We start from the raw sequence: 15,633 nt of genomic DNA on the forward strand, positions 1-15,633 counted from the left end.
TCTGGCCTGGCGTTGAGCAAGGACACTGAAGGTCAAGTTCTTGAAGCGTGGCTAAGTCTTCCTTTACCCTCGCTTCCTCTGTCGTTGGGCGCCAGGGGAGCAAAGCAAGGCCTTGTGATGCTTGAGTGAATGAGAGGTGTGCAGAGTGAGAAACCACGAGAAAGTGGCAGGATGGGATGTGTGCGTGGGGGCCGTGGACATCTGTGGGCTGCAGACTCCATTCTTGTCTTTCGTAAGTAAGACTTTGGAGCATCTTCTGAGCCTTGTTCTCTTGGGGAGCTGGGGGTGGGGGGGGAGAGCCAGAAACCCAGCTCAACCTTCCCCCAGGCCCGTGGTCGGCAAACCGCGGCTCGCGAGCCACATGCCGCTCTTTGGCCCCTGGAGTGTGGCTCTTCCACAAAACACCACGGCCTGGGCGAGTCTATGTTGAAGAAGTGGCGTTCGAAGAAGTTTAAGTTTAAAAAATGTGGCTCTCTTGCCGAAACCGGTTTGGCTCAGTGGATAGAGCGTCGGCCTTCGGACTGAAGGGTCCCAGGTTCGATTCCGGTCAAGGGCATGTACATTGGTTGCGGGCACATCCCTGGTAGGGGGTGTGCAGGAGGCAGCTGGTCGATGTTTCTCTCTCATTGATGTTTCTAGCTCTCTATCCCTCTCCCTTGCTCTCTGTAAAAAATCAATAAAAATATATTAAAAAAAAAATGTGGCTCTCCAAAGAAATGTCAATCGTTGTCCTGTTGGTATTTGGCTCTGTGGACGAATGAGTTTGCCGACCACTGCCCCAGGCCATCTTGTTTGTGTTTAAGGGCTCCAGTGACGCACCACTTCAGAGGGGCCCCCTCCTGGCCGGTGGGGGACCCTCGTTTGAAGCCAGTCGGGCGGCGAGGCACTCAGTAGGCGGCCGCCCACCAACCCCAGCACGTGGGACCCAGGCAGGTCCCCATCAGCCTCTCCTTGCCAGGCCCTCTCTTCCCTTCTGTTCTTCCGGTCCAAGTGGTTCTTCCTGACCCAACTTCTTCGCAGGACTTGAATCCGCGCGCCGTTGGCCTCTGCCCCGAGTTTTTCTCCACTGGCCAAGGTAGGCACTGCATCTCCTCCTAATCTCGTCTTTCTGAGACGCCGGCGACCTTGGTGTTTGTACTCCCAAGGGCTTCTGCTGGGTCTCTCCGGGGCTGCTTCCCCTGGGAACATGTTGCAAGGAACCGGGACCCTCCTCGTCCCAGGAGATCGATGCAAGTCTGCCACGAACGGGTCCCTCGGGCTCACGGGGGATCCAGCTACGCGGCTCGGCCTTGGTTCGTGCGTCTGTGCTCATACAAGTTTCAGGACCCGCCGTGTCTAGGCGGGGCCTCTAGGTGAGCAGGGATTAGTTCTCGCCTCTCCCAAGGGCAGACTACGCCTTGCAGCCAGTCCTCCGATTGGAAGGCAGACGCACTTCCTTCTGGACCCTTCTCCCCGCCGCCTCGTGGGTGGCGCCTGGAGGAGGGCTGGGCCTGCGCAATGAATGGGTGGCCAGCAGGTGCCTCTCTCTCTTGCCGCGAACTTCTTAACTTCATTCTCGGGGACCAGGCACCCCGACAGTTCCGAGTCTGGGAACTGTTCCAAGCAAAACCCAAATGCATGAGGAACCGACGGCAATCCCAGCATGCACTTGGGTTCCCAGCAGCAGCAGGAGCAGCAATAGGTCAGGCTGGTGGGCCGGCGGAAGCTGGGGGCGACCGCTCTCCTCTGTCCACTAGCGGCGTCATTGCGGGAGATGGGGAGCACTGGGCGAGGGGGCGGGGATTAAGCAAACGTAGGCGCTAAAGCAGTTGTACAGAGCGGGGCCGGGAGCGGGGGGGCAGGGGTTGGCTTGTGGGCCGAAGAGGCAGATGTCAGCCCCGGGGCCTGTGCCCAGACCACGGAGGAGGGGGCAGGAGGGGCAGTGGCCCCGGGGAGGCCCGGCCAGGTGGCTCCCAGGTGTTCCAGCGGCTTCTATCACCCCCCCCCCCCCGCCCGCCCCACACTCCCATGTGGCCTGAAGTTTCAGGGAGCAGTTTTGTTTTGCCTTCTGTGTGCGGCCAGGACACATCTGAGAAAGTCGGGGGGACTGCAAAACTCAAGGAAGCGGCTCCAGGGCTCAGAGCAGGGCCCTGGGTTCACACAGGAGGCGGGAAGGAAGGGCAACCGTCCTGGAGCCCACACAGCCTGGGGGTTTCTTGGGGGGTTCAGGGAGGCTGTGAGTCAGCATCCCCGGCAGCAGAAAGAGGGATGACGGCCCCAGGCGGGCTCTTCTTGGCCACCCTGGCCCGGCATGGCCCCCTCTTTCCGTGAAGGGCAGTTAGGACATTGCTCATCTTCTGGAACCATGAGAGGGAGTGGGGCCGGCCCCGCTGTGAGCGAGCGCAGAGTGGGGGACCCCGGACAAGGTGGCGGCGGGTGGGGACGGGAAGGGCTTTGGGCCACGGGCAGGGCTTTGGGCCACGGGCAGATTACATGGAGGAAGAGAGGGAAGAGTGGGACCCAAGGTCTCTCAGGGATCTCCCCTGAGCCAGGTGCTACGTCTCCCACACGTCATCCCCCCACCAGGCCTGTGGCAGGAACGTCAACGCGCCATGTTACGGGCAAGGGGACAGACGAAGTGACCAAGCTACTCACAGAGCTGTCTGGGAAGAAAGCCCTTTTAAAAGACATGATTCGAGCCCGGCCCGTGTGGCTCAGGGGTTGAGCATCGACCTAGGAACCAGGAGGCCACGGTTCGATTCCCGGTCAGGGCACACGCCCGGGTCGTGGGCTCCATCCCCAGGAGGGGGGGCGGGGGGCGTGCAGGAGGCAGCCGATCCATGATTCTCTCTCATCATGGATGTTTCTCTCTCTCTCTTCTTTTTTCTCTCTCTCTCTCTTCCTCTCTGAAGTCAATTAAAAATATCTATCTATTGCCGAAACCGGTTTGGCTCAGTGGATAGAGCATCGGCCTGCGGACTCAAGGGTCCCAGGTTCGATTCCGGTCAAGGGCATGTACCTTGGTTGCGGGCATATCCCCAGTAAGGGGTGTGCAAGAGGCAGCTGATCGATGTTTCTAACTCTCTATCCCTCTCTCTTCCTCTCTGTAAAAAATCAATAAAATATATTAAAAAAATATATATCTATCTACCTATCTATCTATATATAAAAGCCTAAGTGACCATTACGACCAGTCAACCAAACGACCGGTTGCTATGATGTGCACTGACCACCAGGGGGCAGATGCTCAAAGCAGATGCCCCCTGGGGGTCAGTGCACTCCCACAGCCAACCTCACGTGGCTGGCCAACCTCCCGTGGTCCCTCCCCGCCCCCCCGGCCGGCTGGCCCGGATTGGCCCCGATCGGCCCTGATCGCCGGCCAGGCCGAGGGACCCCACCCGTGCACGAATTCGTGCACCGGGCCTCTAGTAAAAAAAAAGAAAAGACATGATTAGAGAAAGGATGTCCTTCCACAAGGTTCGTTAAGGTCCACTGCCACCTATTTCTAATTTCAGGGGTTTGGGGACGTGAGCTGTGACTTCTGAGACCAGTGCCACACTTTTGCTTTAAGTGTCAGGTTGGGGAAGGGGCTGCTAAGAACGGAGAGGTGTCAAAAGATACTACGAGGGAGCTGCTGGATCACGCCTGACCTGCAGCCGTGAGTCCCGGGGCTGGGCGGCAAGCTCTGTGTCATTTCCTGCAGGGCACGAGGGGGACCCAAACCTCGCCCAGACCCTCGTAGGTAGGGGCCTTTCCTTGGAGAGGTCTGCCCCCCCCATGATGCGCCATAGCCCTTCCGAGTGTCCCCACAGGGACCGCGGGGCGTGACCGGCTATCCCCAATACGCACCCTCATTCAGCATTTCTTTGAAGTCTCAACTTTTATCTTCAAAATTCAAGCACATGTCCTAGCCGGTGTGGCTCAGCGGATAGAGCATTGGACTGAGGACTGAAGGGTCCCGGGTTCGATTCCGGGCAAGGGCACATGCCCGGGTTGCAGGCTCCATCCCCAGGGTGATGCGTGCAGGAGGCAGCCGATCAGTGATTCTCTCTCATCATTGATGTTTCTCTCTCTCTCTCTCTCTATCTCTCTCCCTATCCTTCCTCTCTGACATCAATAAAAATATATTTAAAAAGGAAAAAAACAATTGACGCACTTTTCGCATTCCGCTCCTCAAACCACCATCGGCTACACTAACTACTTCTCCGTTTAATTACTTAGCTTGACTTTTTTCTCCTAACCAGTGGTCGGCAAACTCATCAGTCCACAGAGCCAAATACCAACAGGACAACGATGGAGATTTCTTTGGAGAGCCACATTTTTTAAACTTAAACTTCTTCTAATGCCACATCTTCAAAATAGACTCGCCCAGGCCGTGGTATTTTGTGGAAGAGCCACACTCAAGGGACCAAAGAGCCGCATGTGGCTCGCGAGCCGCGGTTTGCCGACCACTGCCCTAGAAAGACGTGGCTTCTAGCCCCAGGTAGTCTGAGCAGCCTGAGCGTCAGGTGACCTTGGTGGTCCCCACCCTCCCCGCCTGCATTCCCCGTGCCATGAGGGTCTCACCTACATCGCAGCGCTCGCCCGGGTGGCCAGGGGGACACAGGCATAGGACGTGTCCCTCCGTCTCCTGGCAGGTCCCAGGGCCACAAGGATCCTCGGCGCAGGACCTGGCTCCGGCTGCAACCCCCGGGGAGAGGCTGAGCACCAAGCAGCCGGCCGCCTGGGGTGCAGCGCAGCCTCCGAGACCTCGAGGTTGGGGCACGAGGTCCCCCAAGCTCACGAGGCTGACTTGGGGTCAGCGTGTTTCTGGGGGGGCCTCCTGGACACTTTGGCCCTGGCGCCTGGGGGCTGGGCTCTCTGACCAGGAAAGAGCCCTGGGCACACAGCGATGTGCAAGGGACCCCAAAGCAAAAAGGGGGGGTGAAGGCTCCGCTGCTGGTGCCCGGTGCTGGGATGCTGCTGAGGTGAGACCGTCACTCACAGTCCAGAGGAGAGCCCCTTGGACTGGGGTCGGGGTGGGGACACGGGCTAAAGTCAGGACTCGGCCCCAATGACACCTCATTGTTCCTTAAATGGTGCTGGTTTGAACCCTGCACCAAGCAAGTATTTGGGCATAAAGGCCACCAGGGGAAGGGGTTCGTTCTCTCATCCCACACCCACTCATGGGAAGGGGGCAGGAGCGTAATTTCCAGCACTATTCAAGCACGTCAAACTTGCTTCACCGAGGCCTGCGGCCCGCCAGCCGCGAGTCTGACACGCTCGATCCATAGTCATCGTTCCCTCTCTCTCTCCGTGCCCACGACAAGTAATCAGGGTCACACATGAATGTTCTCAAGATGTAACTTACTGGTAACAATCACTGATCTTTTGTTGAAAATATCACCTGAGGATCTTTTCCCATTGATTTTTAGAGAGATTGGGAGAGAGAGAGACACAGAGAGAAACATCGATGTGAGAGAGACACACACCCATTGGCTGCCTCTGCACATGCTCCAACCAGGGCCCGAGATCAAGCCTGCAACCAAGGTACACGCCCTTGACCAGAAATGAACCTGGGACCCTTCAGCCCGCAGGCCGACGCTCTTTCCGCTGAACCAAACTGGCTAGGGCACAACCACTAATCTCTATGAGTGTGTCCTGGGTGCCTACTCTGATGCTCAGTGCTTGTTTTATACATAGTTACATGCTGTTTTAATCTCTCCTGGTACTCGTCCCATTTCACGGGTGAGGATCAGAGAGGTTGAGAAACTTGCCTGAGGCTGCCCAGCGCATCTCTGGGGGAGCTGTGCTCAGAACCTTGAATCTACCCGGCCTCCTACTAGGCTACCATCTGAATTACCCAAACACATCGAAAGGAATAAAAGATGCCAACCATACCTGAAGCGGTTGCCTCCGATCCTTCCGTCCCTTCCGCCGAAGTTGGGGTGGAAGACGCGTCTGTCGGGGAGATGGCTGTTTCGGCTGTTTGGGCCTCTTCTCCCGAGTGCACGGGGCTCGAGGACTCCATTTCTAGCTGCGCCTCTGCAGGGCGCTGGGTCTGCTGGGTCCATTCAAACTCCGGGACGCTGGTGCCGACGACAACACCCAGCCCCGAGGCGTGACCAGACAGGTCTCCGCTGACTTCCGTCCCGTCTCCAGAAGCCACGGGGGTGGCCGAAGGCCAGCCCGAGGTCTCCGTGGCCACATCGTAGGTGGTGGTCGGCTCTCCGCTCATTCCCGACGGGGTGGAGCCCTCCGTGGGCCCTTCCTGGAAGGGGGAGGGGCTGCCGCTCACCCCCAGGCCTGAGGCTCCCTCCAGGTCAGCTTCGTGGAAGGCGGAGGTGGTTTCACCCAGATCAGGGGTCCCCGAAGCCACCCCGCTGGCCTCAGGAGCAGCAGACGCCCCCACCCCGGCCTCCGGATAGGCAGGTGTTTCGCTGCTGGATTCTGGGACGGATGACGCTTCGACCCCTGACCCGGGGAAGCTTGGCGTGGCTCCACTGAGGTCCCCCGATGTCGAGGCTTCTCCGCTGGCCTCAAAAATCTGGGGTGTGTGTGTCAAAGGGGGTCTCTGGCCGAGTTCCTGGGAAACGGTTGGTTCAGTGACACCCTCCACGAATTCAGAAGTGATTAACGTGACGTCCGGCAGCCCCGAGGCGTCCCCGCTGGTGCTCGCTGCGGCAGACGACTCCCCACTTACATCCGTGGTGCCGGAAAAGTCCCCACTGAAATACGGGGTGCTCGAAGGCTCGCCACGGGGCTCCCCCAGCCCGGACGGCAGCCCGCTGAGGTCCGGCAGTCCAGAATGGTCTCCGGACACGTCGGGCGCTCCGGAATGGGCGCCGCTGAGTTCCAGAACGCCCGAAGGCCCCTCTCCTGCCTCCTGGGCCGTCGGAGGCTGGGTGACAGATTCCACCAAAGGCCTGTCCACCAGCGAGACGGTGGGGAAGCCCCGCGGCGGCCCGCTGCCGTCATAGGCTCCCGAGGGCAGGCTGCTCCCCACCTCGGCTCCGGAGGCTTCCCCGCTGAGCTCGGCGGCCCCGCTGGGCAGGCCGCTGAGTTCCGGAGGCTGCGGTGTCCACCCGCTGGCGGCGTCAGTGGCCCCAGACGCCTGTCCGCTGACGTCCACCATCCCGGAGGTGCCCGAGAGATCCGTCTCCCCGGAAGGGAGGCCGCTGAGCTCCACGGACCCTAAACCTTCTTCTCCTCCTCTAAACGGAGTTGGGGTCACCTCCACGAAAGGGCTGTCCACGAACGTGACGCCGGACGCATCGCCGCTGCCACTCGCGGCGCCAGAAACCAGGTCAGGGGTTCCGGAGGGGGCCCCGCTGAACCCTGGCCACCCCGAGGGCTGCCCACTGAGGTCAGGGACGCCAGATGTTTCTCCGCTCAGGTCGATCATGCCAAACGGGCGGCCGCTGCCGAGATCTCCAGAAGCTTCTCCGCTGACCCCCGGCTGCCCGGAGGACTGCCCGCTGAGCTCGGCCATTCCAGATGTTTCCTCCGGAAACCCCGAGGGCTGCCCGCTGAGCTCAAAGAGCCCGGATGTTCCCCCACTGATGTCAGGGAATCCGGATGGCTGCCCACTGACACCCAAGGATCCAGATGTTTCCCCGCTGATTTCAGGAGATCCAGACGGCTGGCCACTGAGTTCAGCTCCCGAAGGGAACCCACTCGCTCCCCTGCTGATGTCCAACTCGCCGAAGGGCAGCCCAGATATCTCGCCAGCACCGCTCTCGCCGAGGGTGCCCCGGCCTTCCAGCTGCCCCGGCGTGGGGGCTGTGACCACTTCCACCAGCGTGGTATCCACCAGGGAGACGGTCGGGAGCCCAGACGGGAGCCCACTGGAGTCCGGCAAGCCGGAGGAGGGGCCGCTTCCGAGGTCCATTCCAGAATACTCGCCGCTAAATCCCGAGGGAAGGCCACTTGCTTCTGGAGCTTGCCCGCTCCCGAGAGTTTCAGAAGGTCTTGTGCCAAGGTCCAGGTCTCCAGAAGCTGACCCGGTCCAGTCTTCTTTTCCAGAAGGCAACCCGCTGAGGTCCTCAGGTCCAGAACCAGAGGTCTCTAGGCCCTCTCCTCCAGAAGGAAGTCCACTGAGGTCCTCCCCTACTCCAGAAGCAGAGGTCTCCAGACCGTCTCTTCCAGACGGAAGTCCACCCAGGTCCTCTACTCCAGAGGCAGTAGTTTCTGGAAGAGTCTCACCTCCAGAAGGAAATCCACTGAGGTCCTCTACTCCAGAGGCAGTAGTTTCTGGAAGAGTCTCACCTCCAGAAGGAAGTCCACTGAGGTCCTCTACTCCAGAGGCAGTAGTTTCTGGAAGAGTCTCACCTCCAGAAGGAAGTCCACTGAGGTCCTCTACTCCAGAGGCAGTAGTTTCTGGAAGAGTCTCACCTCCAGAAGGAAGTCCACTGAGGTCCTCTACTCCAGAGGCAGTAGTTTCTGGAAGAGTCTCACCTCCAGAAGGAAGTCCACTGAGGTCCTCTACTCCAGAGGCAGTAGTTTCTGGAAGAGTCTCACCTCCAGAAGGAAGTCCACCCAGGTCTACTCCAGAGGCAGTAGTTTCTGGAAGAGTCTCACCTCCAGAAGGAAGTCCACTGAGGTCCTCTACTCCAGAGGCAGTAGTTTCTGGAAGAGTCTCACCTCCAGAAGGAAGACCACCCAGGTCTACTCCAGAGGCAGTAGTTTCTGGAAGAGTCTCACCTCCAGAAGGAAGACCACCCAGGTCTACTCCAGAGACAGTAGTTTCTGGAAGAGTCTCACCTCCAGAAGGAAGTCCACTGAGGTCGTCTACTCCAGAGGCAGTAGTTTCTGGAAGAGTCTCACCTCCAGAAGGAAGTCCACTGAGGTCCTCTACTCCAGAGGCAGTAGTTTCTGGAAGAGTCTCACCTCCAGAAGGAAGTCCACTGAGGTCCTCTACTCCAGAGGCAGTAGTTTCTGGAAGAGTCTCACCTCCAGAAGGAAGACCACCCAGGTCTACTCCAGAGGCAGTAGTTTCTGGAAGAGTCTCACCTCCAGAAGGAAGTCCACTCAGGTCCTCTACTCCGGAGGCAGAGCCTTCCAGACCCTCACCCCCAGAAGGCAGCCCACCAACTTGAGAAGTGTTGGACCATGTAATTCCATCTTCATCCCCCGAGGCCAGTCCACTTCCCACGGGCAGGCCTGAGCCCGCTGCCGAGGTGACACCCCTGGAGTCAAAGTCTTCCGAGGGCTGCCCACTGGCGCCCGGGTGTCCTGAAGCTTCTCCACTGGCTGAGAAGTCACCACTGACTTCCGGTGCCCCGGATGCCTCCCCGGAGCCCGGCAGCTCCATCCCACTGGGCACTGGGGGTGAAGGTGTGAACAGCGGCTCCTGGGAGGGGAATGGCTCTTCCGAGGGGGATGGCTCCTCCGAGGGGGATGGCTCTTCTGAGGGGGATGGCTCCTCCGAGGCCAAGGGCACTTCTGTGGCAGAAGGGCCTTCTGTGCTCTCCTCTGTGGCTGTGCTAGTGGGAGGCCATGTAGGAGGGACCCCTGGAGGACGAGAGGAAGGAAGACAAGGTGGGGATTTAGTAACTCTGCCCATTTTAAGCTCATGCAGAGAAGCCCAATTCCATTCCCTTCACAGTAAAATTTTTCTTTGCCCTGGCTGGTTTGGCTCAGTGGGTAGAGCGTCGGCCTGTGGACTGAAGGGGGTTCGATTCCGGTCAAGGGCACATGCCCGAGTTACGGGCTTGATCCCCAGTGTGGGGCGTGCAGGAGGCAGCCGATCCATGATTCTCTCTCATCATTGATATTTCCATCTCTCTCTCCCTCTCCCTTCTTCTCTGAAATCAATAAAAATATTAAGAAAAAAAATTTTTTTTCTTTCAAGAGCTCAGAGATGTGTTCAGACGTTTTCTAATGGAACCTTGCACCGTATCTCTGGAAGGAAAGGAGAAAGGGAGGGAAAGAGGGAGACCAAGAAACTCCCCAGCACCCTCAGGCTGTGCTTTGTGAGATTTTAGGGGGTGCCGTCCACACAACCCACTGGGTGTGGGGGCCTGGCTCTCACGGAGGGCAATCAAGGTCACCCTTCACGTACCTGCACATCATCATCTCATCGTATCTAAACCCACGGTTCTCAAAGTGTGGTCCCTGGACCAGAAGCACCAGCATCACCGGACAGCTTGATAGAAAAGCCAATTCTCAGACCCCACCCCAGCCCCACGGCATCAGACTCGGGGGCGGGCCCAGCACCCCCACGAAGCTGCTGCTTTATTGAGTGTGAGAATCATTCATCCGAACCCAGCCCCCCGAGGCAGGGAAGGCCACACCGACCTGGCAGCGGCAAGGTGCCCGCTGGGGTGTAGGCTGGTTCCCACTCCGTGTGGTTTTCTGGCTCCATGGTGAAATCTGGCACGGCAGTGGTCTCCTCCCCCGAGGGAACAGCAGCCACGCCAGGTCCCACTTGGGGAGTGATCCAGTCCTCCACGTCTGAGGGTGGTGTGGGCGTGCCACCCCGATCTTCTCCGGGAGAGGGCGTGGCCGAGACACCTAGAGGAGATGTGGTGGTGAGGGTTCCTCTTTACCAGGCTCCCCCCACCCCCGCTGCCCCTTCTTGAGGGCAACCAGGGGAGTCTGAGGCGAGCCAGGCCTGTGCCAGAGCCTTTCTGGGCCTCAACCCCCACCTCCACCCAGCAATCCAGAGAGATCACTTAAAAAAAATATATTTTTTCTATTGATTTCAGAGAAGAAAGGAGAGGGAGAGAGAGAGAGAGAAACATCAACGATGAGAGAGAATCATTGATTGGCTGCCTCCTGCAGGATCCAGGATCGGGCCTGCAACCCGGGCATGTGCCCCGCCTGGGAATTGAACCGTGACCTCCTGGTTCATAGGTCAATGTTCAACCACTGAGCCCCTGTGGCCGGGCCAGAGAGATCACTTTGACCTCCTCAATTAATAAGAGCTGTTTTGCAACAATTACACTATCAATATGCACATGCCACTGACACTTTATTTCAGGGTGGTAGGGGGCATCTCTCCTACATAATTTGTTATACACTAGAGGCCTGGTGCAAGAATTCATGCAATGGTGGGGTCCAGCTGGCCTGCCCTGATCGGGGCCCATTGGGCTGGGCTGGCTGGGGGGAGGGGCCGTGGGAGGTTGGTGAGCTGGCCCCACCCCTTTGGTCGTACTCCTGGTTGAATTCCCGGTTGAGGCGACAATTTGCATATTATCCTTTTATTATACACTGAGTGGCCAGATTATGATGATCTCTGAACGCATAATAATCTGGCCACTCAGTGTATATCCTATATAATAAAAGGCTAATATGCAAATTGTCCCCTCCACCAGAAGTTTGACCAGCAGGCAGGCCGGCCAACTGCCCATGTCCCCTCCCCCTGGCCAGGCTGGCCGGACCCCACCCATGGATGAATTCATGCACCAGGCCTCTAATATATATATATATATATATATATACATATATATATATATATATATATATATATATGTATATATATATATATATATGTTGAGTGGCCAGATTATTATGCATTCAGAGATCATAATAATCTGGCCACTCAGTGTATAGGATGCCAGGCATGGTTTAAAGGTGTTTTGTATACGAGAGCATTTTATCCCATAATCACCATATGAGATAGATACTATATGTCACTTACACATGAGGAAACTAAGACACAGAATTAAGTGACTTGCCCAGAGTCAGTGGCTTTTAAGTGGGAGATCTCTGAACCCAACCACGTATCTGGCAGCGTGCCCTCAGCGGCATGGGTCCATTAAAAGCATGAATTGCTGCCCGGCCGGCGTGGCTCAGTGGTTGAGTGTTGACCTATGAACCAGGGGGTCACGGTTCGATTCCCAGTCAGGGCACATGCCTGGGTTGTGGGCTCGATTCCCAGTAGGGGGCGTGCAGGAGGCAGCCGATCAATGATTCTCTCTCATCATTGATATTTCTAGCTCTCTCTCCCTCTCCCTTCCTCTCTGAAATCAATGAAAACATATTAAAAAAAAAATAAGTTGTTGATGTTTAGTCAATAGAATAATTTGACTAAACTCATCCTGAAAATACTTTCAAGCAGGAGAGAATTTGATTTGTGTACAAATTATTTATAATTGCAAAGCTACTATTTATTGAGCATTTACTATGTCCCAGGCATTCTGTCAAGTGTTTTCTGTGCACGATCTCAGTTCATCCTCAGCTCTATCATGACTTTATAGATGAAGCAGAGGAACCGAGAAGCCAAGTGACTTGCCCAGGGTCACACAGCTACTAAGCAGCAGAGCCAAAATTAAAATTCAGGTCTGCCTGAATTCAGAGCCCGGGTTTTCTTACTCACTTCTCTCTGCTTGTCTCTGGGAAACCTCAGAACAAGCATGTCAAACTCTCGGCCCGCGGGCCGCATGCAACCCACGACAAATATTTTTGTGGCCTGGCCAATATGACGGTATGTAAGAAACATTTCAATAAAAAATTTGTAACTTAATTTTCACAGTATCCTGTTATACATAATTACTAATAACGAACTACAACGTTCGCTCGTGACTGGTGACTCTCATCGTGTTTCATTCATTTCCCTGACGCGCCTTACGCGCAGGCGCACCATTCCCCTCCACTAACACCAGCAGCGAATATTTTAGCGGCCGACGGCCACGTCATCCGTCTTGGACTGACGTGTTTGGTGTGCGCTACGGGAAATATGTCGCTTTCGGAGAACAAGAAAAATAGGCTTATTTGCGTTACGCTTATTCATTTGTGCCATTATTCAGTGTCTGGTAAGTTAACGTTCGAGAGAAAAAAATACTAATTTTTATTAAAATGTTCTATGATTTTATGCTAACGATGACTCATGTATCTCAGCCCTTTGCATTCAGCACGTCTCTATCGAAATAAACCTACGTTTCTATGAAAATGGGAGCTTTTGTTGTTTTGCGGCCACACACACGTACACCTTTGTTTATTGGGCCCGTGTGAGCCTGTGAGTTTGACAGGCTTGCCTTAGAAGGATGCAGTTGCCCTGGCCGGTTTGGCTCAGTGGATAGAGCATCGGCCTGCAGACTGAAGGGTCCCAGGTTCGATTCCAGTCAAGGGCATGTACCTTGGTTTCAGGCACATCCCCAGTAGGGGGTGTGCAGGAGGCAGCTGATTGATGTTTCTATCTCATCGATGTTTCTAACTCTCTATCCCTCTCCCTTCCTCTCTGTAAAAAATCAATAAAATATATTAAAAAAAAAAAAAGAAGGATGCAGTTGCCTGGGGGGTCAAAGCCTAAAGTCATGCTAGCTGCCCCTCCCCCATTCAGACTGATGTTTTCTTTGTTTTGACGGACAGGGACAGTGGACAGGGGCCAGCAGGGCTCAGCCCCCGGGGAGTCACCCCCGCCCCCAGGCAGAAGTGGGGGCTGGAGGAGAGGCGAGAACATCTACCTCGGAAGCAGAAGGCGTGGTGCCGGGACAGCGGGTCCAGGAGGCCTGTCTGGTTGGGGTAGAGGTAGACGGTCCTCACGCCTGGCTTGTCCCCGCCGCAGGCCGGCCGAGGGGTGACGATTGGGTAGCGGAGGCTGCGGTCGGCGAGCCAGCCGGCGTAGCACTTGTCCAGGCCGAGGCTCCAGGCGGCGTAGAGCTGGCCGGTGGAGGCCAGCGTGGCGTTGTGGGATTCACAGAACTCCAGGGCTTCCTGGAAGGTGAACTGCTCCGGGCGTGTGACGAAGAACACCTCCCCTGGGGGCAGAGGCAGGCGACAGGGGTGACCCTTCACGCCCACAGCCAGGGCGGCCCCTGCTCACCCACGGGCAGGGCTCCCTCGGCCCACCCCCTTGCCCCCCCCAGCAGGGGTGGGACACCTGCCACGGCAGGCACCGGTTAAACGCCCTGTCCAGTCCAAGTTTCTGACCACCCTCCCCTTAGATCTCCCGGGACACTGGGAAATAGGTGACCACTGGGGTGTCCTCGGAGTTGGGACTTTCAGTGCTGAAACCAGCAATGTTGCAGCCAAACTGGGAAGGGTTGGTCACTTACATTCCCCCTCCTGCCTCCTTCCTAGCTTATTTATTGACTAGAGAATTCGTGCACCGGTGGGGTCCCCGCGGCCTGGACTGTGGGGATCAGGCCGAAACTGGCAGTCCGACATCCCCCGCGGGGTCCCAGAGTGTGGGAGGGCACTCTGCAAGTTGCTGTTGCTTGGAAGCTCCTGCATTGAGTGTCTGCCCCCTGGTGGTCAGTGCTCATCATAGCTACCGGCTATTGCTTAGGCTTTTATATATATAGGTTTTTTTATTAATCCTTACCTGAGGATATTTTCCCCCACTAACTTTTAGAGAGAATGGAAGGGAGGGAGAGAGACAGAGACAGAAACATTGATGTGAGAGAGACACATCGATCGGTTGCCTCCTGCATGGGGGCCGGGGATTGAGCCTGCAACCAACGTACATGCCCTTGACCGGAATTGAACCCAGGACCCTTCAGTCCATGGGTCGATGCTCTATCCACTGAGCCAAAATGGCAAGGGCATTGGACCCTTTTAAAATTCTCCAGTCACACCCAGGTACTGCCTTCCCCCGCTCAGAGAGGAGTCTCTGGGGCACCCTCACACTCCGCTGTGGTCCCTACACCACAGCACTTGTCAGCGAGCTCTGTGAACACCTGGGATCTGTATGCACCCTGCCCCGTGAACTCATGGAGCATGGCAGTCGGGTCCTGTAACCACTGTTGGGGGTTGGACCCCAGCACCCATGAGCTGTTCCTGGGGGCCGTGTCTGATGTGGGAAAAGGACGTTCACTTTTACTAAATACCTACTATGCCACTTTTCAGAACATATCTCATTTAATACTCCAGAGAGCCTCCGATACGAGCATAAGTCAGCCCTGTTTTACAGATGAGGAAACTTAGGCCTAGAAAGGTTAAAAAATTTACTCAGATCCTGGGACCAGTGAGTGGCAATGCTGAAATCTTTCCAGAACACCAGCATTTTCAAAACTGGGTTCCGTGGAATAGTAATTGGGTGATTTGAATTGAAATTAAAACAAATGAGAGAAAACAAAAGTAAAGGATCGGTGGTTAAATAAGCTTGGGCAATGTTTGTTTAAGCAGAGTTAGGGAGTTTTGTTTTGTTTTTAAATATATATATATATATATATATATATTTTTTTTAAATATATTTTATTGATTTTTTACAGAGAGGAAGAGAGAGGGATAGAGAGTTAGAAACATCGATGATAGAGAGACATCGATCAGCTGCCTCCTGCACAACCCCCACTGGGGATGTGCCCGCAACCAAGGTACATGCCCCCGACCGGAATCGAACCTGGGACCCTTGAGTCCGCAGGCCGACGCTCTATCCACTGAGCCAAACCGGTTTCGGCTGTTTTTAAATATATTTTTATTGATTTCGGAGAGGAAGCGGGAGAGAGAGATAGAAACATCAATGATGAGAGAGAATCATAGATCGGCTACCTTCTACACGCCCCCTACTGGGGATGAGTCCGCAACCAGGGCATGTGCCCTTGACTGGAATTGAACTCGGGACCCTTCAGTCCGCGCAGGCTGATGTTCTATCCATTGAGCCAAACAAGCTAGGCCTTTTTTTTTTTTTTTTTTTTTTAACACTGCAGGACTTCTCAGAGCCTTTGGTTTGTTCATGGGCATTGGGACTCTCCAGGAGGCAGATGGTAGGTAGATATTTAAAAAAATGGA

At 55.8% G+C, this 15,633-nt stretch overlaps 1 protein-coding gene across 1 annotated transcript in view; it reads right to left on the reverse strand.

Moving 5' to 3' along the window:
* The window catches only part of ACAN (aggrecan), a 36,974-nt gene that overhangs the window by 9,548 nt on the left and 11,793 nt on the right, over positions 1-15,633 (reverse strand). The window contains exons 9-13 of the mRNA XM_054713329.1: positions 13,368-13,661; positions 10,258-10,473; positions 8,971-9,471; positions 8,848-8,895; positions 5,860-8,478 (exon numbers count right to left, since the gene is read on the reverse strand). Coding sequence (XP_054569304.1) covers positions 5,860-8,478; positions 8,848-8,895; positions 8,971-9,471; positions 10,258-10,473; positions 13,368-13,661 — 3,678 coding nt within the window. The remainder of the gene's footprint in view (positions 1-5,859; positions 8,479-8,847; positions 8,896-8,970; positions 9,472-10,257; positions 10,474-13,367; positions 13,662-15,633) is intronic.

This window comes from Eptesicus fuscus, chromosome 25 (genome assembly GCF_027574615.1).
Source record: "Eptesicus fuscus isolate TK198812 chromosome 25, DD_ASM_mEF_20220401, whole genome shotgun sequence".
Classification (NCBI taxonomy): Eukaryota; Metazoa; Chordata; class Mammalia; order Chiroptera; family Vespertilionidae; genus Eptesicus; species Eptesicus fuscus.